The sequence below is a fragment of the Uloborus diversus genome, chromosome 1, assembly GCF_026930045.1.
Source record: "Uloborus diversus isolate 005 chromosome 1, Udiv.v.3.1, whole genome shotgun sequence".
Lineage (NCBI taxonomy): Eukaryota > Metazoa > Arthropoda > Arachnida > Araneae > Uloboridae > Uloborus > Uloborus diversus.
In genome coordinates this window covers 200,330,240-200,356,445 of record NC_072731.1, presented here as the reverse complement: position 1 = coordinate 200,356,445, position 26,206 = coordinate 200,330,240, and the positions used below count along the sequence as shown (strand labels likewise).

Sequence of the window (26,206 nt, the reverse complement as noted above, 5' to 3'; positions counted from 1 at the left end):
GACTTTCGACCTTCCTCCCTTTCGTCCACATGCGGGGGGGGGGGGGGGGGCTCAAGCTCCACCTTGAAAATTAGAACTTCCTTGCTTTTAGTGCTTTTTTTTCTAGCAAGAAAGTAAAAACATTTCTCCACCCATTAATGAATTAGTTATTAAAAATGTCAAATTTTAATAACTCTAATCTGTACTGAAATCGGTTTCTATGCGGAAAGTATCTTGCTAAACCATGGGGAAAATATCTGACCTCCTCCCCCCTTAAAATTTTGCTTATGGGCGCCCATACCCCGAACCCCCTAAATGACGACGGACTTTTACTAGTGGTTCATTAGCAATCTTCGTATTTTCATACTGCATTCATTTAATTACTGCATCTAGGGTTTTCCCCCTCCCCTTAAGAGCAAGGGTGCACCCCCTCCAAAATAAGACCCCCATTACAGGGAAAATACCACTCGAAATACACCCCCCCCCCGTAACAGTTTCGATGGTGCAGTGCGCCATGACCTCCCCAAGGTGGGCACCCCTCTGCATCTACGTTTTTCGTAGTTACCCAACCCCCAATCGGGAGCAGAGCACTCAGGATACCCCTTAAAATTTCTATGGTACGGTTCGTGCCACGATCCCCCTTGGGTGGGCACTCAAGTGGGTCAACTAATATGTTATCGCAATTAAGGTAGTTAGTACAACGAGGGGGCCTCCGTAGCTCTGTGGTAGAAGCTTTGTCTTCCAAGCCGGAGATCGTGGGTTCTATTCCCGCCTGTGCCCTGAGTGTTATTACCTTCTCTATTGTTGTAAATCTTTCCTGTGTGTGTCCGGAGGCAAGGCGCTTGGCACGCAGTCCTCTATCTATGTGAAGCTGCTTAGCTTCTAAATAAATAGATAAATAAAGTGCAACGAGTGGGACTTCAGAGCACACAGCGTGATTGAAATTTTTAGGGAGAGGAGGGTTTGCTAAAAGTTGTCTTTGCTTTTTTTAGGGGATCTCATTTTGGGGATGCATTTGAGGGGAGGGTACGTCATTGTTTTTGAGGGGGAGGAGGAGCATCTCTGATTTAGGAAAGATTTTTTCTGGTGCAAATGGAATTTCATAAAAAATGCGGAAATACTGTAACGTCATTCAGTTTGTTTTATTATAATTCAAAATATATAACTTTGGAATACAGAACGAACCGGTTTATTTTCTTAAACTAATTTGCATTAAATGATGTTTACCATTCTTGAAAATACCAAATACATGTAAAAAAGTACACTTAAAATCGGAAAGAATATACTCCTTCAGGAAGTGTTTCCAAAAAGGAAAAATAAACTGCAACTGTATTGCTTATGGTATCGCACTTTTTTTTTGGCATCATGTTCGTCATGTTGATAAGAACTCGCCTCGAAATAGATGAAGTCGCCAATATGGTAACCATGGACCCAGGATCGTTCCTGCATTGACCGACGTGTGTTTTTTATTGTTTGAAAAATAAGGAAAACTATCAGAAAGTATTGAAATAGCGCTCAGAAAACTAGAAGAAATTTATGTTTCCTTATTCGGAATTGTCCAAACGAAGTTTTTCAATTTTCAGCATTTGCAAACGAACACGGTAACTCCAAAATCGAAAGTTATGAAGAAACATCTTTTTATATTCTTCATTATTTTAAAATGTGCTCTGCGATGTTTATGTGACTGTGTTCTTTTAAAACCTACGAATACAACCGACAGTGCTAAAGAAAATGCCTTACTTGATGTAATAAAACCTTTAAATGATCATGTGTAAGTAAATTTTGCTTTGAAATGACACGAAAATTTTTCAAATCTCATGTAGGAAAAGTCAGAAAGCTATAACATATTTTTCGAATACGGAAATCTATTTAAACTACTTCTGTATTGATCGCGCTTTCTCATTCTGTTACACAAGCTCTTCTCTTGTATTATTGATATTATGTGTAATAAGGGTTCGCCTATATGTATCATGATGATATATATCCGATATTTATTTTGAAAATATCATGATATTTTCGATATTTATTTTTTCAACTACGGTATTTTCAAAAACAAAAAATATAATACTTATTCTAATATTGTTCATGTATTATTAAAAATAACCAAAACGTTATGTACTATATTTTTATGATGTATTTATATATCATTAATATAACATGAGTAATATAATATTCCATTTTTACTTGTATTTTTTGTTCATAAAATTAGTAGTGTAGCAATTTTAATTCATAGTAAAAGTGTATAATTAAATATTAAACATTGCTCAGAAAAAAGAAAACGTCTTATGACTGCACGGTTCTGTAGCATATAACTGCAAAAGAAAAATGAGTAAAACAGCTAAGGCTAAATTAACTCCATTAAAATTGATCGAAATGTAAAATGAAATGTTAGATATAAATGAAAGAAACATTAATTTTAAGTCTAACATATTGTAATAATAATATAAGAAAATAAAGAGTGATTTGAGGATGCATTTACTATTTTGACGGCTTTAGTTTCTGGTAATTGAAAATATCGAATATATATCAAAATATCGGATATTTTCTATGTTTTTAAAAGTATCATATTTTCAAACCCTGTATGTAATGAATCTTAGTAATACTTTTTTTTTTTTTACGTGCATTATGTCAATTTTTGTTTTTAGATTTAGAACCAAAGATATTATAGACCCAGCCCAATATAGTTATAAAGTGAGCATTTGTGGAAAAATAGATGGTCAGCCTAGTGGCGCTGGTGCTATTCAAGAAACCAGGAATAAAACCTATGTTTTGGGAAGGTATGACAAGGTTGATATTATGGGAGGAAGTAAGTATAATATCAATAACTACAAATTTTTGCATGCTAATAGCAGGGTTGGCAAAAACCCGGGTTTTTTTTTAAAAAGCCCATGGACCCAGGGTTTTTTGGGTTTTTTTAAATAAAACCCAAAAAAACCCAACTAAAGCTGGGTTTTTTAAAAGAAATGTGGGTTTTTTTTTTTTTTTTGTCTTTTCTTAGGGAAAATGTGGGGTACTTGTAGCATATTGTTGCGTAAGTATATGGACAAAGCAAAAAAATTGTCTTGGGGTAAAAAAGGCTGAAAAATTCAGCGTTTTCTGAAGAAAAGTAAAAAAGACGACAAAACCCAAGAATGATGAAGTTTCGGATTTTTTAGTTTCCATGATTACCAACATTTAATGCAAAGTTACTTCTTGAGCGATAAAATCTATTGTTTGTAATTACTACATTTTTTTTTTTTTTTGCATTTTACTTTATTGTATTTCATTTTGTTATGCAAAACTACGGTAGAACCTCAAGTAGTTTAAATCCCTTTTTACTGAATTCCAGCTTAATCAAGATATTTTTTTGAATTTTATGTTGCCTGTTTTTCTATTTCTGTGTACAGAGTAAGAAATATTAAACTTTTTCGTAAGATAATGAAAATACTGCACATCTTATTCTGTTTTTCGTTTGACCATTCGTGAAACCTGTTAATTTCTAAAAAATATACCTTGTTTATTCGAGATTTGTGACATGTTGGTTTCCAGAAAATATTTCACAGGAAAGCCTTTCGGCTTGATTAGTTTCCTCTGTACAATCTACAAATATTGAGAAAATCAGACGTGACAGGACTTAGTCAAGATAATTTGAGTTATTTATTGACCAGTTAAAGAAAAAAGTTAAATACATTTATTTAAAATCCTTGAAGTATTTTTTTAATGCTGTTAAGAGTGAAGAAATACTATTAAGGTTAAAAATTCATTTTTTATGTCCATTGGCTGTGGTGAAGAACAAATAAAAAAAGAAGTTTAAATTGTGAAAGTATTTAAATTACTTAGTTTTTTAAAAAACTTCTTGGAAAATTTTAAAAAACCCAAAAGTGGGCTAAATAATGGGTTTTTTTAAATGGGTTTTTTCAAAAAAACCCATTGGGTCCAACCCAATTGGGTCCAATCTGGCCAACCCTGGCTAATAGGAACAGTTGTCAGCTTAAATGACTTTTTAATTCGTCTAAAAGGTTCTGTAATATCATTGATCACATCTAAAAAGTCATGTTCTACCATGTTCAAAATTTGTTACGGAAAGTCATGTTATTCAGCAAAAAATGCTCAAGACTCGTGGAAACTGCCCATTGGTCATTAACTTTCAGTCGTAGAATATGCGTTATAGCCAAATTTTCCTCATTAAATGTAAAAGTTAAGCCTTTTATCTGTTTTCTATTATGTTATCGTTGAGTTATGATTTTTTACACATTTCAAAATCTGATAGCATCTGCTTCCATGGAACTTATTCGTTTTTGTTTTGAAATCCATCTTGCATTACATGTTATATAATTGCAAACTTGTACATACTACACTGATCATTTCGTCATCTCCACTCGTAAATTTTAATTCATTTCATAGCTGCCAACCTCAAAATAAAAAAAATAGGAGCACTTAAGGGGAAAAAATAGGAGCAATGAGGGTTAAAATAGGAGCACCAAATCATGGCCTGTGCTCAACCTTCCTTCTGTACCGTAAGCTTCTATAAGTTCTAAGCACCCTTAAAATGCGTTTCTGAATTTTCATGTTAGATTTTCAACATAACTACAACCAAGTATAAGATAAAAATATTTTACATTAAAAAAGCATCATTACGTAGGTACATATTGAAAATTAAAAAAAAAAACATGATTAGTGTTTGATTTAATAAAACTGCAACCCTTTTTAAAAATATTCCTTTATACATATCCTACATGTATTGAAAATGCATTGCATAAGAACATATTGAAGATTAAAAAAAAAAAAAAAACCACGATTACTTCATATACTTGGAAGTAAAGCAACTTCATAGTAAAGGTCAAGACTTGGAAATCTTCTAAGTGGCCAGTGGCCACTAGACTCCAAAAACTTAGGGGCCACAACTGTCACCAAGTTTTGAAACACAAACTGGAGGGGAGATGGGGCAGTTTTTACAACTTTCATGAAAAAAATAGATGAATAGGACTTCACACATTTTAAAATAGAGTCATTCAATACTTTTTTTGTACATGGAAAATTCAAGTTAAAATAGATTTCTGATTTATTTAAATAAATAAATAAATAAATGAGAAGTCAGCAGGAACCTTCATTTTAGATGAAATGGTTTCAGCTTATAACAAAGCCTCCGAGGCAATAAGGATCAAATACAGATAAAATTTCTCTTTCAAAAAAAAAAACCATAACTTTTTGCCATTTGTTATTTTTAATAGTTTGCATTGAGACAAACAACCAATTCTGTTTTCGGAAACTTAGGCTATTAATAGTCTTGTCTACTTCCATGTTGCAAATGACCAAACATGGCAACAATGCAAAAAATTTAAGATGATAGATTTTTGAATTTGTTGCATTAAAAGTAATTATAAATAACTAATAATCCTTAAAAAAACTAAAATTTAGATAAAATAGACAGTTTTTAGTACATTAGCATCCAAACCAATCAGGATAACATAATATTCTGAAGAAATTTTTTTTTCATTTTTCAAGAAAAAAATTAAGAATTTTCCGAAAAAAAAAGCCCATTTTGCATTATTTTCAATAGTTTGCATTGCAATAAACATCTTATTCCGATTTTGAAAACTTGGCCACTTTAAGAGTTTTGTGTACTTAAATCTCGCAAATGACCAAATATGGCGACTAAGTCAAAAATTTAGATATAAAATTTTGAATTTGTTGCATGAAAATAATTTAAAAATAAAAAATCCCCATGAAACTACAATTTAATTGAGAATCTTTAGCACATTCGTGTCCAAAGCAATAGGGATAAGATGAAATTTTAAATAGTATACTTGTTTTCATTTCTCAATAAAATTACTTAAAATAACCAAAAAAAAAAAAAAAACATTTTGCAGCACATTTTGCTGATTTTCATTACTTTGCAGTTAAAAGAAACCCCCAATTCTGCTTTGTCTTTGAAAACGAAAGCACTTAAGCATCGTCTACTTTTCCATCTTCTGAATGACCAAACATGGCGGCTACGTTTTGCACGTAGCTGAAATGCTCAATGAAAAAACGATGTTCTCCGATCGATTAGCGCTCCCACTCGGTGTTTATCTTGACACTAATGCTTCCAGGGCATTAAATTGCCTCCTATTTTGTTGAGTTTGTGCACAATTCCTACCTTCCAGGATAGGTAAATTTCTTCTTTTCCCTCAGAAATCGAAAAGTGTACAAGCAAAGTCAAAAAACGGAGTTTTTTGGAATAAATCGGATTTTCGGAGTACGCAATAAAAATCGGAGAAACTCCGGGAAAAACGGAGCACTTGGCAGCTATGTCATTTGCATTCAAATCGATTCAAGTTCAGCAGGTGTATAGATTGTCATTTGTTTTCACCAGTGGTTCAGTAATTTCCCCCTGTGTTTTGCACAAAGAGTTTTGAAAATAAAAAAAAAGTTGTTTAGGATAGCAATGAAATATGAAAATCCCATCATACAGTTGTGCTCACCTAGGGGGGTGGGGATCATGGCGCAAACTGCGCCATTAAAGTTTTTAGGGATATTGTTTTGAAGGGTATTTTTAACTTTTTGGGGGGAGGGGGGACATCTTGATATTTTGGTGGAATGCGCCTTTGGTATTAAGGCACCCCTGCATCAAAACTTATATTGCAAATTATTTTAGTTATAATAGTAGGCTCAGCTCGTTAGATTTCGATTTAGTTTGAATTTTTTGAAACATACAAATGCAAATGTGAAGACCAGCAACAAACTCAATTTACAGGTTAGCCTGAGATTTGAATATAACTAACCCTATTCCAGCTTGCCATTCAAAAATTAAATTTATTAGCATCTTTCATTTTGATAATTTTAAACAATGAATTGTGGACTCTCCTTTGCTCCAGACTAGACTTATTATAGCCTTTTAAATCTGGTATAATAATCTAAATTTGAAAGTCTCCTTACTAGCCTATTAGCCCTTCTTTGAATACTTTCCAATAAAGAAATGAAATATCTTTCTCGAAATGAGGAGAACAAAACTTGCACATCATTACTCCAGATGAATTCTTACTGAACTTCTATATAAAGGCATTTCATTACACCCGTGGGTTCCCCCCTCCCCCTGTACCTACCGCAGATGTTAAATTACTCACTTATTTAAAAAAAAAAATAACGCCAAATTTTCATCTTTCAAGGAACTTTTTTGATCCCAATATAATAAAAGAAGTCTCATGTGAAAGGTGGAAAAATCAATAAACATTAATTTTTATGACAGTCTTTATTATTAAATTATGTTAAAAGAATATTTTCATTTAAGTTTGTACTGAGACTTTTAATTAAAATGATTTTTTTTCTTTGATAAAAAAATTGTATTCCTAAATTCATAAACCAGGAGAGAAATAATATTTAGAATGGGAAACATAGGTAATGATTTTTGTACAACCTAACCTGTCCTGTTTCTATAACTGATGTCACTGATACTTTAGGTAAATACATTACATGATTTGTAACTTTTTCAAAAAACCTTTAAACAAATTATACGTTGATCTTTTGATTTTCAAAGTTGTATAATGTTACTTATGATTTATTTGTACTGCAAAATACTTTCCATGTTTAAGCATGAGTGACATTAATTTTACTTTTTTGTTTATAGTAGATAGATGATTATGAGGAAATTAATTTGCAAGAATTTATTCTTGGTTATTTGTAATTAATAATCTTTGAGCTATCACAGTAAATTATTTCTTTGATTATTTATACCAAGACACTTTTAGGTATTGCATTTTTTATAATAGTTCCAGATTTTCAAACAATATTCTCCTATAGAAATCTCTAAGTATGAGGAAATGAAATTAAAAGACTTTACTCTGAATTATTTAATTGATTACATAGAAATCAGGTACAAAAATTAATATTAAACATTCCATAACAATTAATTCATAAAATCTTCTTGACTTTTCTAAAATAAAATTGTTTTTCTTACAAATAGTTGTATAAAAACCAAATAAACCCAGTTTAAAGCAAAAAAAAAAAAAAAAAAACACCCTGGTTTAAACCAAAAAAAAAAAAAAAACTTATGTTTTGTTGTAACTTTTTATACTAACCCTGTTTATACCACTATAGTTAAACACCTACCCCTGGTTTTAAGGTCATTATTTGTTGTTATATTTATTAATTATTCGATTCAGAGATTTCAACTTTCCTTTTATTTGTTTTTAAAATTTATGCATGCCAGGGTTTGTACGCTCCGGAAAAACCTGGAATTGTCATGGAAAATGACATAGTTAAAAATGTCAGGGAATTCCCCAAGTTTGCCCCTCAAAATTTTTTTCTTCCAATTTTTCCCCAGGGAATTTTGTACTATGAAATCTGATCTTCATTTTTATCGATGTTTCCTGAAAAAATTGTTAAAAATTTTGAAGGCAAATAACACTGGCAATAAAAAAGTGGCAACCCAAAAAACTTCTGCAGTCACCATTTTTGCCCCTGAATTGTTCCCCCCCCCCAAAAAAAAAAAAAAAAAAAAAAAAGAAATTCCTCCGATGAACCAGAATTATGTACTAACTGAACAGGGGAGAAGACAATTGACTGCTTTGGAAGCACAAGCCTGAGATGGGAGGGTTGATTGGGGAAAATTGTTTTTTGATCGCGAAGTTTTTTTAGCTACATGTGAAACGTAGTCGCGATATTTGGTCATTCACAAAATTGAAGTAGACACAATGTTTAGATGCCTAAATTTCAAAAAACAAAGCAGAGTTATGTGTTTTTTTTAACCGCAAGCTGATGAAAATGACACAAAATGTTCGTTAAATTGTTTCTTTTTTTTTCTTTTCATTATTATTTTAAATAATTTTCTTGAGAAATGAAAAATTTTGTTCTTAAATCTTAATCTTATCCTCATTGCCTTGGACGCAAATGTGCCAAAAAAATTTCAACTGAACTATAGTTTCATGAAGATTTGCTATTTTTAATTGTTTTGATGCTACAAATTCAAAAAATCATTTCTTATTTTTTGGAGAAGCCGCCATACGGTCATTCCCAAGATGGAAGTCCACAAGACTTCTTAAGTGCCTTTAGTTTCCGAAAACGGCATTGGATGTTTATTGCAATGCAAACTGTTGAAAACAACGCAAAGTGTTCCCCTTTGCTTTTTGATAGTTCATAATTATTTTATGGAAAAACTCAAAATTTTATCTTAAGAACATTTTTTTATGCTAATTGATTTAGACGCCTATGTAATGAAAACTGACTATTTTGTCTTAGTTGTAGTTTTTTCATAATTATTAATTATTTATGACTACTTATGCTACAAATTAAAAAATCTACTTATTATCTTCAATTTTTCACTTAGTCGCTATGTTTGGTCGTTTGCCACAATGGAAGTAGACATAAATTTCCAGAAACAGAATTGGATGTTTTTCTCAATATAAGCTATTGAAAGTAACATAAAATGTGCAAAAATTATGAATTTTTAAAAATTAATTTTTTTCTAGAAAAGGAAAAATTTCATTTTAATATAAGCATCCTTGATGCAAAGGGAAAAAAACTGATTATTTATACTGGCCTATGATTGGCAGATGTTGATTTTTGTTATTCTGCATTATATGGTATGCCGATCAATGCAACAAGCTATACTTTGTTTTCAACTTGTAGTAAACGAATTAAAATGATTTTGGACAAAATTCTTTAAAATAAACTTAAAATTTCTGGGGAAAAAAATAGACAGAGCATTTTTTTTTTTTTTTTTTTAATATCTAAGTGGGAAACGTTTTAGTTCTTCCGCATTGCTACTTTAAACAATTTCAATTACTTTGAAAATAATTTTATTTAAACTTAATTTTGAATGAAACAAGTAACCTGGAATTTTCTAAAAATCAACCTGGAAAAATCAGATTTTTTTTTTTAACCACAAGTGTATGAGCCCTGTCATGAATTGTAGCAATGATATGTACTATTGCTTTTCTGTGTATTGTACCTTTTAGCAACTGCCTGTCTCAAAATTTCCTTATTTTTCTCAAATAAAAGAAGATCATGCATAAAGTGGTTGTCAATAATAAAAATTGGATACTAAATTAAAAGTGCCTACTGGTTAGTGGCTCAGAAGCTACTGATTTTAAATTTTCAGGTTTACCTCCCTCATTCTTTTGCATGTGCCATGACAATTTTGTCAGCCTTACTTTTTCACCCCAGTTTAAGGCAAACAACTGGCTCGCCATATGTACATGCCATGATAACAAGCACAAAAAATCTAGGCCTTTCTCTCAGGTCTGGCAAGTTTCTCCCGGAGCGGTTAAAACCACTGGTAGAAACCAGTTAAAACCGGCAAGGCAAAACCACTTTCTGCCACATTTTCGGCAGAAACTGGCAAAAACTCAAAATGACAAAAAAAAAAAAAAAAACTATTGACAGACAGTAGAAAATGCATGGAAAAATAATTAATTGTTAACCAAAGCACAGTTTAATTTACAATATTATCACAATTCAGAATCAAATGTTACATTGTTTGGACCCTTAAGTTGCTTCATGGAAAAGGTGGTTCCAAAAATCTAAATAGTTTCTCAATTTAATATGCACGAATGAGAAACTTTTGAATATTCTTGCAACAAAAGAGCTAGCAGGCAATGCATCAAGGAACAAGCAATATTCATAAAACATTCAAATTGTATATATATTTTTTTTTAACTGGTCCATCATGTAGTAACTAGGGTAGTGGTAAAAATTCGACTGGAAAAATGAGTTTCGAGAAGTGGGGCCAATTTGTTTTGCAAAGCTGTGACATTAAGTACAAAATTTAGATTAATATTGGCAAGTAAAATTTGACATTTTCTTCTTGAAGCACATGATAATTTCAATCACAAGCAATTTAGATGAAGCTTATTTGTGAGCAAATTACAAACAGTCGAGCAAATTATAAACAGTAATGCCGGTTTAATTTTGTACGTCACTCCTCTATCCTAAGAACCCATAGGATTTTTGTCCTTTGTTAGATTAATCCAAATATTACGAGCATCAGCAATTGAAAAGTTCCCTTTCTGAACTAAATCAAGGGCATTAGCATTACATTTTATTTTTGAAATGAAGTTAAATTTTTTTGTTTACCTAAACAAATATCATTTAGTAATTACTTTAGTTTTTTAAGACGATTATAAGTTTTTGCCAGTTTCTGCCGGCAAAAAGTTAACCTTGCTTTCTCTACAAACAGGTGAGAACTGAATGGAAGGATGAGCACTGATTACCAGGGTTCACGTGAGGCTTAACATTTAAATCCAAGCTTTTGCCACAGAAGGAATTGAAAATTATTTCTTGAGGGTAATGGTTTTGTCAGGAATGCAGTTTGTCTTTAAATTTATTTATTTTACTGAGTTATTTAACTGTCAATTTGAAACTTTTTTTCTTAAAACTAGATTCTGTAATCTCTATAGATACAAACTGGGAATCGAAAGTCATAAGCATTGCCTGAAGGCTGCCAAAGTTCAGACAACAATTTAATAAAAAATTGGCGAAATAATTTCAATTATCTGCAATGAATTTTATTTTGTTCTCTGAATGTTCAATGAATGTGTTATCTTATTTCATGTGTATAACTTTCAGCGGATTGGATACTGTTAATATATTATGGTGGTGACATGTACCATACCCACTGCAACAACTCACATCGAGTTACACAAATCATGATCATCTGTGACCCTGATGTGCTTATAGTAAGAGTGTTTAATATTTTTCATTTATTTATTTTTTGTTTAGATGAAAAATATAAATTTCATTGGTATTAGAAATGTTAATTGTTGTTCCTGCTTTATTTTCATCAGTAGTAGTCAAGGGTGTTAGTAATCCGGAAATTCTGAGAATTTTGGGTTATTGTTTCCCAAAATTTTGGGCTAACAACACATTCTAAAAAAAATAATTTTTTTTTTTTAATGATTTCTGTGTGAATATTTGAAAGTTTTTGAGGGGGAGAGGGTCAAGCTTTCTCATAGTTTTTGAAATTTTTACACTGCCTTCGTAAAATTTTACTCCAGTATCGTCCATGGTAGATGTATGTACACAGTTATGCATACCTCTTAGGCTGTGTGATATAATAATTTCTACATCATTAATGCATTGCCGAAGTTACATCACAATGTTTCGATGCATGACAATGTTTTTTTTTTTTTTCATGAGCTTTCTTATACTTACTCTTGTTTAAATTAAAAAAATATATATATTCAAGTTGAAAAAATATAAATTATGCCAGATACTTACAAACAGATTTTAGCACCATCAAGTAACTGTTTAAAAAAAAGGGTTGAATGTGCAAGGTAGCAATAAATATTAAAGACGTGTGTTTTGAGATTACAATGACCTATTTCTTTCATGCCAAGAGATGTTAGCTTGGGCAAGCAATCACATCTTGTTTTAAAAAGGGGTTGCTTGATACACCAAAATACATGTCTGTAATTTTTGTTGCTATTTTGCACTTTAGGCATTTTCAGACTTAGATAAAATGAAAAGCTTTCTGCGAACACAAATCCTAACTGGAAAATTTTCTGCAAATAATTATTTTGCCTAGTTCACCCTTGAATAAAAAATTAAATTTATATTCAAATATGAAAGAGACAAACAAAAAGGGCTTTAAATCATTTAATTCTTTTTTACAATAACTTATAGTTTGCTTATTTTTCACTGAAGAAAACTGCCAAAACCATTATTTTTTTACACATATGCTTTAAAAGGCTTTAACTTAAATAAAAAAACTCTGGGATTTTCTTAAAAATTCATTTAAAAAAAAAATTAAATCACAACATTAGCAGTTTGAAAAAAAAAATTCTGCATAGCCAAAAATTTTCTGCGAACGTAGTTCGCGTGTTCGTCTATATTATGCAAGACTGGGCATTTTTTTTTTTTTTTGGCAAGTATTACAGGGCTCGTATTCCTCCAATATCTCCTATATTTTCACAATTTGTCAGATTTTCTCCTATATATCCTATGATCTTCAACCCATTTTTTTTCTTCCCTGCACTGTGCACTTTTACATCTTTAATGTTGGTATATGTACTAAACTTTTTTTTTTTCTTTAATGAAATATACAAAATATAGATTTTACTTGCAATTTTTAATTTGTTTTCAATTCATAAATTGATACTTTTTTTCTTTTAATGATTTTGTGTGTGTGTGTGTGTGTGTGTAATTTTAATAGTATAACATGTTAACTTTAAGAGTACTGCTGTAAAGTTTTTAACAGCTTTTAATTTTGTCTTGTATAATCTTAGACGTATTTAAAATATTCAGTTTTTGGTCTATATTTTGCTTAAAGGGGGAAAATTTCTAGAAATTTTAAGCTAGTGGGAAAAAAAATTCTGGAAAAAATAGGAAAATTGATTTTTTTACACATTAAAATGCGTATAACTGCTATATTTTCTCCGAAAACATAAAAAATGTTTAATATTTAAGGATCTATGCAATAAGGAAGTTTTCGATTTTTCAATTTTATTTTTATATGATAGAGTAACATGTATGAACATCATAGGTGAAAAAATTTTTGCAATACGATAAGTAGTTTTTTTTAAATTAATTTTTAAAGTTCAAGCGCTTGTGATGTCAAATGGCGTAGGAAGTGACGTCATGTGCTCTTCCAATAGGGGAGAAGCCGAAGGTCACACATTCAACTTCGAAGACGAAACGTAAAAGGCTTATCCCCTCGCGTTTCTGGAACATTAAACCTCTCATCCTCTCGGAAATATTCGAATATCATCATTGATGTTACATGAGGAAGATTATTTAGATTGTGCTTTAAGGAATTCGGTCCCCATAGTGTGTTCAAAAGGATTATTGAATTTCTAAAAAATAAAAATATCAGAGCACTCAAAATGTTCCTAGCGAAAACAGGGGATCTTCGGCCGAAGGCTGCCCATTCGCGCCCTGTGACGTAGGCTCGTGACGTTTCAGAAATGCGCACTTTTGCACATGGATTTTTAAAAATTCATTAAAAATCAACCACGATGTTTGAAAATTCGGCGATGGGGAATTTTTTAGTTTTGAGGGTTAATTAACAATATCCAATAGCCAAAATATGAACATTTAATAGGTTGCAACTTCCCTATTCATGTTTTTTTTTGTTTTAACAATAAAATCATGCATTTATATAGTACATATGCACACATGAACTGTAAGTTATGAAGGTTGACTAAAAATGCTGTTACAGTGAGCGCTAGATAATTGAATCAACCACTTTAATGAATTAATTCCTCAACAACAGAGTAAAATCCAGTTTTAACATTTAAAAATTGTTAATATTTGAATCAAACACGCAACTTAAATGAATTGAGAGTTTGTGGCTGACCATTTCCCACAAACATGTGATGGATTAGAGCAGTCTTTTTTTCTTTGCCTTCGTTTTAGGAAAAAGAGTTTTTTTTTTTTTTTTAATCCGTAAACAGTTAAACAAGGGGGAGGCAGAATGTTTCCTCAGGGGTGATTGTGTTCCTGTATTTTACCGAATTTCCGGTATTTTCGTACGTATTTCCAGTATTTTTATGTCTGAAAATATCGGAATTATGTTTTTTTTTGTTATGCTTTTATCTCCCTACCTCCGCAATTTTTTAAAATTATATAATACTCATCAAATATACCTGCAAGAGCCTTAAGATGGACACCTATCTCTTAAGATGGACAAAGAAATGTCAAGATAATTTGTATAACACCAGCTCAAAAGTAACTTTGTAACCCATTAAAAATTTAATCACATGTACACACAATATTTTGACTCAGAGCTATTTAATACTATGGCAAAAGTGCACTTAAGTAATAAGGGTCAAAGATTCCCCCCCCCCATCACGCTTTGAAACTTTCAGGTATTTTTTGATGAACTCATAATCACCCCTGAAACTTTTAGTGACTCTTTTCTCAGGAAAATTCCAACAAAACCGGTGATACGTAGAAAGACATGGAGTCGACGGAAGGATGGGACTTCTGTGCTCTCTGCTTTCTCATCGTTAGTGTTAGCATTGACGCACTGAAGTACCAATGCCAAGGACTATAGGTAGATTTATGACATTGAAAAAAGAGTGTCTAAATTAATTATTACCATTTTGCAGCAATCAATAAGAGATGCATTTTTCGAAGCACATAAGTAAAATCTGAATTTTGTAATTGCTTTTTTATACTGTTTTACGATATAATTCTTTAAATACTCAGAGGATGGATATTTTGAGTGAACGGTACACTTCTAATAATATCTCGTTTGGCTGAAAATTGAATCAAGTTATCTTAAATTTTCTGTAGAATTCCACGTTTTGCTTTATTGAATCAATTTTTTTTTTTAAACAAACATGATTCATACAAGCAGCGGTCACTGTAGTAGGATTCTGATAATTCTCCAAATGTGCTCTGAGTGCTTATTTTCTTGTTTGAGTGTTTCACTTTCACTAAGTCATGTGGGTACAAATATTAATTTGCTCTCACATCTGTTACTCTTTACATTGCTATAAATTCATGCATTGTAGAATGTTATTGATAATGGACCTTTTTTTTTGTGCTTGTGCTCCAAACATACAAGATCATATATTTTTCGAAACTCCTATATAGTTTTCCCCACTTGCTATGAGCCCTGTATTATTTTGGCAATATATTTATCCATTAAGAGCTGGAAAAAATTGAATTTCCTTCAAGTTTTGAGTGAAGTGAAACTCTTGGTTCGCTTATGATACTTCCACCCAGAGACACTCTAAACTTAAATTTTTGGGAATGGGGGGATTTCTCAATTTCCTGAATGATACTTACAGATTGCTGATGTTACAGAATGATAAAATATGAATATGAACACAAACATATGTCTAATGAGAAGATAAATTAAACATAATTATTTTCTCTTCTTCAAGACCAATATTTATCTTTGCCAAAATCTGATGTACATTATTTGATAAAAATGATGTTTAATGTATCTCATTATAGTATTGCTGTCAACTTGCAATAATCTAAACATCCCTTTATCTCGGAAGTTTTCATTAGATCTCATTCTCTTGAGACAGTTGTGAAAACATCCCATAACTTGAGCAACAAATAACTCCAAGGTTTCAGCTGGTTCCTTAGGACTTCAAGTTATATAGGGTTAACTATATTGCACCTGACTTCCTTTTGTGTTTAAAATGTATTTTTTCAGTTTTCGATCCCCAATTTAAATAATTTTTGTTTCAGGGAAAACTAGAGATAATAGAAGAGAGAAGATCTGCTGAGTCTAGCTGCTATTATCTTTTCGAAATAGGAAGTAATGTCTCTTGCACTGCAAGAAAAAGAACTGAATATGTAACTCATGGCCTCAGTTCGGGCAGTGTGTTTTGTATTTTGTAAGTTTGTTTTCATTCATTTGTTGTGCATTTGGTTATGAAATATTTAAACAGTTGAATACTATGAAAAGTATGATAAATTTTCTCCTTTTTTTAGGGAGAGAAAGAAAGATAATTTACTAAATTAATTAAACTAAATTATTTAACTTAATTTAACAAGTGCAAAATCCATTTTGAGACTCCTGTTTCTTTTTTCCATTCTTCCCTCTCCCATTCAATGATGTCATTGAACTAATTAAAACCAGATTTTTACATATAACATTGTTTACGCATCAATGAGAATGACTGTAGCAGTTTGTTTGAAAAACGTCCCCTCCTCTAAACTTTTTTGCCATAACTTACCTGGATCTGTAATGAGCAAATCTTTTAACTTTTACATACCTTGTTATTGTTTTTAGCTTGAGTTTAAATGTATGTGTGAGTATCATCAGAAGACCAGATACCAAAAAAAAAGTACTTTTGTCTGTGAATTTTAAATGTGGATGCTTCTGCAAAGCATATGTGAAATCAGTGAATTATAAATTTTTATACTTACAAAAGAGTAAAAAAAGGAATAAGGGCTTATAACTCACTCACTCACTTACTTTCTTTCAGTCTTTAAACATCATGTGCCAATGCTTCAGAGCCCAGCCGAGACATTTTTTCTTCATTGCCTCAGTAAGCTTTGTTTTATACAGGAAGATGCCCTGACAATTTTTCTTCTGCCAACTGTCTTTGAGTGGGTTTTTTTTTTTTTTTTCGAAATAGCAGTTATATCATTTTGAATAAATTGTATCAGTCTGGTAACATATCTTTTTAAATTTTGAAAACTAATGTAGTCAAACTGGTTTATAACAAGCACGAAGAACTTGCTTATAATGAGCACGAAGGGATAGCAATGTTCTAAGTTCTGGGAGTGCTAGTAAAAAATGGGTGCCTGAGAAAAATCATAAACATTTATTCATGCTTGTTTTGTTACTTTTATATTTCTGTACAATACCAAAGCAGTTGGTTATTTGCTTTGAACTGTCTTATTGTCTCTTTCTTGTCATTGTCTTCGAGGAAGGTGTGGTCCAAAAAACATCGTGTCATTCGCATCCATGGCTTCAAAATTGTTTGAAATATTTCTGCACTTAAGAAACCAAGATTATGTTAAGTGCTATTTAACTTCAAATTCTTCACATTTGTAGTTAATATGGTCGCATTCATTTTTGTTCTTATCTGCATTAGCTTGACTTTGAGCTACAACATCCTCAGAAGTATTATCAGAAATGATAACTTTGGTGCCAACAAGCATACCATTTTCAAATGCTTCTCTATGCCAGGAATTTAAAAAAAAAGGCGTGTCATCACTTCCTCTCAGGATTTATGTCTTATCTGTAACTTCTGGTTGAATTCAAAATTTTAATGCAATTTTTCCTAGAGTAAAATAATTTTTTCTGAGGAGAAAATCAACAGAAATTTTGTGAATTACATAAATATTGCTTGCTTTAAGCGGGGTTTGCCTGTCAAAATCGAGTTATGTTCCCATGGACTTATTGTACCAACCAATCTTTTTTTTATTTCTTCACTAAATCAGCGTTTTTGTTAAAACAGGGTTTGCTATTTAAGTGAGTTCAACTGTATGTTCAATGATCTTGTCAAAACATGGTGTTGTAATACTTTTCCTGCCACCAATCCCATTTCATATTGTAGTAATTTGGAAATTTGAATCCAAATTAAGTTATATTTTTTAACAACAGGTTTGAAAACACCTGATACATTTGCTGTCGTTCTTTAGGAGTGATCTGTGAGCAATAGATTCTTAGATTATTTCTGTGAAGTGCGATCTGTACCTTGACCCCTACCCCTAAATGTTGAGCAGTGAAGTCAAAATAATCTGAGAAAATGTGTATCATTTGCAAAAAAAATCATCTTATTGGTTAACTGTATGCATGGGAACCTCTTTGGGGCAGTCAAATGGTAGGGATGGAATCTCAAAATTTAATAACATTTAAGTTTTACAAATTTAAGTTCTGAAATGAAACTTATCATTGTTTTAATTAATTAAATTATTTTTTTAATAGAACTTATTACTCTTCCTTTGTGCTCTTCAGGTGAAGCATTGAACCTTAAAATTTTGGCGAGGTGCTCTGCACTCTCCAGTTTTCAGAATTTTGTCTCAGACAATTTTTCAAGGCTGAGCTGTTATTAAGCTTACGGCAAATAATGCCATAACTTTATGACGTTGGGGGGGAAAAGTTTCACCTGACTGATGTTGTTTAAATTATTCATCTGTTTCTGTCAAAAATGGCTTACCATTGAAAGTTCTTGCCTACTAAGAGTTTTAAAAAATTTTACTGGACTCATTAAAATATTTAAATATTGTAAAAAGTGCTATTTATTTTTGTTCAATTTTTTTAGAAACTTAAACACTTCTTTTAATTTAAGAACTATGTATCCTGTTACGTGATAATTAATTATTGTACTGTTTGTTCTGAAGTACAAATGTTATTATTTTTTCCCCTGTAGGTTTTTTACTTTTGCATTTGTTTATCTTGTGATTGGTGTCCTATACAAAAGAATTGTGCTGGGTGCAAAGGGTATGGAGCAAATACCTAACTATTGTTTCTGGAAAGACTTTGGGAATTTGCAAGCGGTGAGTCAAAGTTTTGTTTCATTAACTATAATTTACTATGATGTTAAAGAGAACCTGTACATAATGTCTCATGTACCCACCAAAATCTGTATTTTTATAATTCCTTTTATAATTTTGTACATCTCACTCCTAAGTACATTAAGAATATTATGTAATGCCAAAGATTAAATGGTTGATCTTAATGATTTCCTAATTGTTTTTAAGAACGATCTAATTAAAAAGTTTACTACTTTCAGTATTAATTTGAATAGTATGTTCTCAAAAACTTCAACAGTTCAACCTTCAAAAGAATGAAGTAAAATACTATTAAGATGCATCTAATGTATCTAAGTGAAATTCTGTGGACATTTCAACTGCAAGTTTTCAAATGTCATTAAAATTGAATGCTGAATCACTAGTTTATTTGTATTTTAGTAACATTTTATTTTGTGATATACAAGATATTCCCAACTGTTCAAAAAAAAAAAAAACCTTGAAATGAGGAACATGTTTAAAATATGTAAATAAATAAGTAATGGCATGAAAAGATTCCAGTTATATCCATTTTAGTGAGAGTGGAAGGATTGGGTACTTTCCCTCAGAATTTCTGTAACCAGATCCCAATTATGAATGCATGTGGCCCTGTAACATGTGACATTTTGTACCCTTCCTCCATTCCCACATCATGAGTTGCATTAATGCTCGACTACAACATTCAAATGCTAAAAAATAGCTTTTACTGGATCTCTTAAAAAGTATATTTCTATTTTTCATATTTGTGTCTAATTTGTTCTGAAAACAAAGTTTTATAATAAACAGTCAGCTCACAACACTTATATATGAGACATTCAATCATCAAAAATAATATTTGGTTGTCAGATTACTCTTGATATTTTCAATAAGCTAGACTTTTTACTTAATGAAACATCTTGAAATTCAGAATGTGACTGTGTATTTAAAAAAAAAAAAACTTTGTATCATAATATTCATATTGTTTCATGAGGCTTCTAAATTAAGTGAGGAAAGAAACAGAAATACAGTGAAATTCCGTTACAACAAATACCAATATAACGAAATATCCGTTACAACGAACAAAATGTGTGGTCCTGTTAATATAATGTATAAAAAATCTCGTTTTAACAAAATGATTTTTTCAAAAATTCGTTACAACGAAATGTTTTTCTCAGTGCCAGTTTGAATATTTTTTACTTATTGCTGTTTTCGGAAATTAAAAAATGACTTTTACAAGTCGTTATGTGAAAACCTCCTTTGTATTTTCGAAATAGAGCCCTTCAAGTTGGAATTCCGTTCAGGCTGAAACATAAAATGATGTATGACAACAAATGCCATGTTTTTTCTAGTGGTCAGTGAAGTGTCATAAATTAGAATCTTTTATAACGTCCTGTGGGAAAAAACTCGCACAAAAGAAAATAACACGTTTTGTGAAGACAACCAATGAACTAAAGGGTCAGTCATTGTTTTTTCAGAATAAATAGTGTTTAATTATATTTTAGATCGTTAGTTACGGTAAGTGTTGCTGATTTAATTATGTTACAGTGGAGATTTGCAAAGTTAATACATTTATGAAAGTAAAGAAATTTAAGACGATTCCATTAAAACGAACAATCCGTTACAACGAAAAATTTCATCATTCCCTTGGAGTTTGTTGTAACGGGATTTCACTTCATTACTTTTTAAAATAGTCCACTCCAGACAAATTAGACATTGAAATTAATAAGTGTGGTGTCTTTCCGATTATTTAGTATGTTGTTTAGATCAGTTATGGTTGTATGAACTCAAGTTTACACATTCTAAAAAAACCTGTGCTTTGCTGGGATATACATGAAAAACTACTAAATTTTCAAACTTTTTTTATTTTCACCTTTCAACTCCAAAGTTTTACATTTTTTTAAATAATAATTGGTTTTGCTACTTTTTTGAGCTTATTAAATTTATACAAAATTTAAGCTTAATTGCTGCAACGTTTAACCAATAAGATTCAAGAATCATGCTCTGAAAATTCGCCATATTTTCTGTAAGATGTACTTTTATTTAAAAATTGTTTTGGTGAAAGATTCATTCAACATATAATTGAAGAGAATGCTTAAAAGCTTTTTTAATGTTTGTTATTTTGTTAGCTTTGTGTGTTAAAAAAGTTTTAAAATTCTATGATTTGCCTTGTTTAATTTTACAATCTATTATGTTGTTCTGCCATTTTTTAAAATTTATTCATTTACTTTTGCTTTGTATTTGTTTATTCATTTTTATACATGAACTCTAAATGTAATGCCTCTATCATAAATGTATGTTATGAAAACAGTTTTCTTTAAAGCCCACTTTTATAATTTACTTAATATGCATGGTTTAATTTAGATTTAAATGCTATCATTCGCAGGACGGATGTGATTATTTTTGTCGCTGGGGTTTGAGGCATGAATCACAAGCATATCGTGGAATTGATGATCATCTTAAGACGGATGAAGAGAGAGATGATCAACTATTAAATATGTGATATTTTGAAAGCACACTGTTCAGATATTTAAAAGTATTCTTACATTTAAAACTTCAGCTATGTCAGCCTGCACCTAAAGGCTTTAAAATGAAGTGAAATGATACCCCAAACTTGCGCTTTTAAAAAGGTTTTGATTTACCAACTTTGAAAGTGGATAATCATTATTATTAGTATTTTCTTTTCTGTTTTAAATTTAAACATTTTGTATGTAACTAGTATTTTAAAAATGCAAAAGAAATATATTTTTGTGCACTGGTGTCATATTGCTTAGCCAAGAAAGCATAAATATGTATATTTGTTCAGTTTAATTTATTTAAATTAAAAAAAAATAGTTTTCTTGCCATATTATAATGGGTGTGTGTATACAGATGAATAATAATAGCTTTGTGTATTTTTACAGCATTTTTTAAAAAATATCTGATATGTTTCAGGAAGCATAACATTTTTACCGTTTTTTACATCATACGCCCAGTATTAGTTCTGTATGAATTTTGTTGTTAATCTAGTCATATTTATGTCTGTTTGAATCTCTAGAGTTTGCTTGGTCCTGAAGTTTTATTAAAGGTTCAATATATAATGAAAAAGTAAAAGAAATACAGCATATGTTTTATTTTTTAATCTCAAACTGAAAATTGACAAAATGATTGATTTTTGTTGTATATGTAAAATGATATGGAAACTTGACCTGAGAATTTACTGAATCAAGTTTTGTTAATTACATTTATAAATTGAATTCTTTTACAACTTAAAATATAGGCTTTGTTCTCTTGCACTAAATATGTATAGTTTGAAAAAATGTTTCAGTTCAAAATGTAAATAATGTGATGTGATGCAAACATATTTAATGTGCATATACTTAACTTGCTTCATATTTTCTTTGAGCTGCGTCCAAAATCTCACTTTTTTCAAAAAAAAAAAAAAAAAAAAACTGCTTATTTAGGGTTTTTTTTTATTTTTTAAAATTTTGCAACAAATTTGGTGCATTGAAAGAATTCACTTTAAAAAAGTCATTTTATCAAAATCTTATTTTCAAGAACTTTGCTGACTTTTAGCTTGTACTTTGCCGAAAATTGCATGCAGTGTTTGAGATGTAAACCCTCTTGCATCTTGTAAATTTTTCAATTAATTTAAAAACTGAAAGCTATTTAAGCATAGGCTACCTTCAGTCTACTCATTTTATTTTAACAGTTTATTTATTTATTTTTTAAAATTTGATTGAAGTTCTTAAATAATTGACTGCAGAGCAATTAGCGGCATTATTTGTGGCATTGACATCTTCATATGTTGGCACTCTTGCATGTGATTATAAACGATTAGTTTGATAAAACTTTTTGTGCGCATTAAGGCTCAAAAATAAGGGTTTGTATTAAGCAGACAAGCATTATTAGCAACTTATTTTATCATATGTTTCCTGAAAGCGCCATCATGGCAAAATTTTACAATGAATTTTGAAATTACTTCTGAATTTTTTTAAATACTGATTGTACTACACTATATACACTAGCCTTTAAATTTTAAAAGTTATACTTTTATTGTTATTTTTAGTCAGTTGTAGTCATTCTAATTCTTACTACACTCACTATTAAAGATTAATTCTGAAGCTTTTATAGTGTTCTATGAAAACTTCTGCCTAATGCTGAAACTTTTATATGAACTGGAACCAAACCAACCCTTGTTAATTTATTAATTGTAAGAAAGCTTGCTCTTTCAAATAGTGTTAACTAGACCTTAAAAAGGCCCATTTTATCCTTGAATATTTTGAAAATTTTCCAATTTTGTGTATGAACCATATCGCATTTTAAGGTTTGAATGTCAGCTATTTTTATTAGGAGATACTTTTGGCTTTTGTGTTTTTAATATTTTTGCATTTATTTATTCTTGCTTTCTTTTAACCCATGATCTTATCTCTGCATCACAGTTTTATATATACAGTAAAGCTCAATTGCCCAAAATAAGCGGAAATACCAAATTCCGAACATGCTACTCTTTTGTATAGTTGAGCGTTAGAGATTTAAGTACATGTTTTAAATATTGAGTGCAATAAAGCAACAAGAAATGTAAAAGAAAAGTTATTATTATTATTTCAAAATCATTCCTTCAATTAACAAAAATTGCAATCATGGAAAAGGAATGTATACGAAAAACCGCTGTTGTAAAAGCAGATCATTCTCTCATTGGGAACAAAACCTCTACAGTCCTGTTCAAATTCGTTCTTATTATATTTCATTCTTTTCAAATTTCATTTCAAATTTCATTTTTCATTCTTTTAATTACAAACTTTAGCTGTATTTAAAAAAGAAACATGTTTTCAAAAAAACTTGAGATATTTAAGACGTTTTAGACATCAAATATTTCTCAACGGTCTGAAATGAATGAATTCCAAAACATTACAAGGAGGTGTTAAGCCACTTTAGACAAATGTAAGGGGTCATATAACATTCAGAAGGTAGCTTAACAAATAGATTGCTTTATGTACAATAGTATTTTTTCTTCATTATTTCTTTCTCCTGTTTTTCCTTTCCTTTTTTGGAGGTATAGATGTAAAGGATGGAAAAACCAGAACTATGTATTTAACAGCTGGAAAATGTCTTTTTTTTTTTCCTTTGAGAGAGAGAGAGAGACTATATCACTTTCTAGATTAATTTAAATTATTAATAGCTGTAAAAGGCTTTTAAAATTAAAAGATGTCCTCCAAAAACACAGCTTGTATTGAATGAAGCAAAACTGATATAATAGTTATTTGAAAGAATTGCTTTTCTCAATGTTGAAATAATGTTTTGAAAGGTTAAAAGTGAAATATCTACAGTGGAGCCTCAGAAATTCAAACCCCGGGAATCCAAAATTACAGAAAATCGATGCAGCTTGTGCAGTGAAGACATAAAATTAGATTTGAAAAAAAAAAAAAAACTATGATTCAAATGCTTATTTTTTTTAATGCCATATTTTTAGCTAGCATTTGAATTTTGAATTCAATGTACATTCCAATTTTGTACTTTACTGTGTAGAACAGAATTTGGTCATTTTTCCTTGATGTAACAAACTCTTATCTTCCACCAGCGATGTTGGCCAGTGGCATCACTATGCTTATATATCTTTACATCAGAGCAACACTGAGACATCTAATCCTAGGAATAACACTCAAGGTGTCCCACTGTTGCTCTGAGGCTACGATATGTACATCACATCGATAGATATAAACTTTAGTGAAAGTACACTCATGTCATACTTCTTTTTTACTGCATTGTACTGTACATACATACAAGAATATTTCTGCTACTTTAATTTAGATGACGTATTAAGCACTCATGTTTAATTAGGGTTAAAATTCCTTTATTATTAATTTAAAATCAAGACTTTCGTATCACTACTGATCTATAACACGTGTTTAAATAGGCTTCCAGCAAATTTGAACAGGGCTCATTCCCAATTGGTTCCTATTTTTTAGGTGCCACTCTGTTAAAAATGTCTTGTGGTGCGAATTGCATAAAACTTTGGCCTTAATATGAATTCCTTCTTTTGTTTTGACATGTAGTTTTGTTCAACCATGGTATAAAAGATTTAAAAATGATGAGTAATGTCATTAATACACATTAAAATTTGTAACCCCCCCCCCTCCTTTTAATGATTGATATTTTTGTATTAGTAATATTCATGAAAGAAGTAAGCATTGAAAACATTTTTAATATATTATTTAATTTAGGTAATCATTTTGTTGTACTTAATTTCTTGATTTATTTATATTAAATACTTATTTATTCATGTCATTTTTATCTTAAGTAAATTTCATTGAACAGTGATCTGGTTTAGGTTTTGGAAGTATTTCTCATGAGTGCATTTATTTGAATTAATTGGTTATATTTTTGCTGGAAAATGCATAGTGCTCCATTTGGCTGTTAAAACTTAGCATTGCATGATGTTTCATTTTGAAGTTATGTCAATAAATAAATAAATAAAATGTTTTTAATAATGGAAAATTATTTTCTGAGTTGATATTTTTTATGTAACTGTGTACAATGTTTCTATCATATTCACAAGTAAAGAAAAGGAAAGAAAGAAATAAACTGTTTATTCCAAGAGGTATATTTAAATAGTCTTCTTTAATTTGTCAGATGAATTTACACAGGATTTTTAAACCTTCTCAGCGATCTTTCATGTATTGATCTGGATCAGGGGTGATTCATGCAAAAATACTTGAAAGTTTTAAAGCGAAGGGGGGGGGGGGGGCATTTTCAATACCAATACTTAAATATACATAGTTGTACACTTATAAACTTATTTTTGATCAACAAACCACATATCTTTCATTCAAGTCGTTTTCTTAGTTAAAATATTTTGTATGCGTTTAAAATTGTTCATGAGTTATAAAGTTACTTTTTTGAGCAGCAAGTATCATGCAAATTATCTGAAAAAAATTATTTTAAGATGAAAGCAAAAATCTTACCACAGTTTCTGTTCTTCCCTTCCACATATTTTTGAAGTTATGAAAATTACACTCTTGCATCACATTATCTAGATGCAATTCATGAATCTCCCAAACGACACAATATGAACTGATTTACAGATGTCAATGCAAGGACGGATACAAGAGAGGGGTGATGGGGGCGATCGCCCCTCCCTGGAGGGACCCCTCACCGGCAAATTTTCCGAATTAAAGTCTTAAAACACAAATGTAGGCCCTATTTGACAATGTTAAGGAAGAAATAGGGTTCGAATTCGAATCTCCTTCTCAGAAATGTTTCAGTGTTGAAGTTTCAAAAGTACAATATCAGACGATTTTTGGTGATGTTAGGATAAAGGGGGTATGGAGATTTATCTGGTAGTCATAAATGTTGTTCCCCCCTTCCCCCGCCAAGCCTGTTTTAAATA

General features: G+C 30.7%; 1 protein-coding gene across 1 annotated transcript; it reads left to right on the top strand.

Annotated features, from left to right (window-relative positions):
• Nucleotides 1-1,451: 1,451 nt before the first annotated feature.
• Nucleotides 1,452-25,409, top strand: LOC129224305 (cation-dependent mannose-6-phosphate receptor-like). Its single transcript, XM_054858742.1, has 6 exons — nucleotides 1,452-1,750; nucleotides 2,625-2,785; nucleotides 11,503-11,612; nucleotides 16,084-16,232; nucleotides 18,723-18,849; nucleotides 21,224-25,409. The coding sequence occupies exons 1-6, from the start codon at nucleotides 1,602-1,604 to the stop codon at nucleotides 21,338-21,340; spliced, it is 813 nt and encodes a 270-aa protein (XP_054714717.1). The 5' UTR covers nucleotides 1,452-1,601; the 3' UTR covers nucleotides 21,341-25,409.
• Nucleotides 25,410-26,206: the final 797 nt, after the last annotated feature.

Coding starts and splice junctions, on each gene's coding strand:
- LOC129224305 (XM_054858742.1), top strand. CDS start 1,602: ATGAAGAAACATCTTTTTATATTCTTCATTATTTTAAAATGTGCTCTG. Junction 1,751..2,624: donor AAACCTTTAAATGATCATGT/GTAAGTAAATTT, acceptor TTTTGTTTTTAG/ATTTAGAACCAAAGATATTA. Junction 11,613..16,083: donor GTGACCCTGATGTGCTTATA/GTAAGAGTGTTT, acceptor TTTTTGTTTCAG/GGAAAACTAGAGATAATAGA.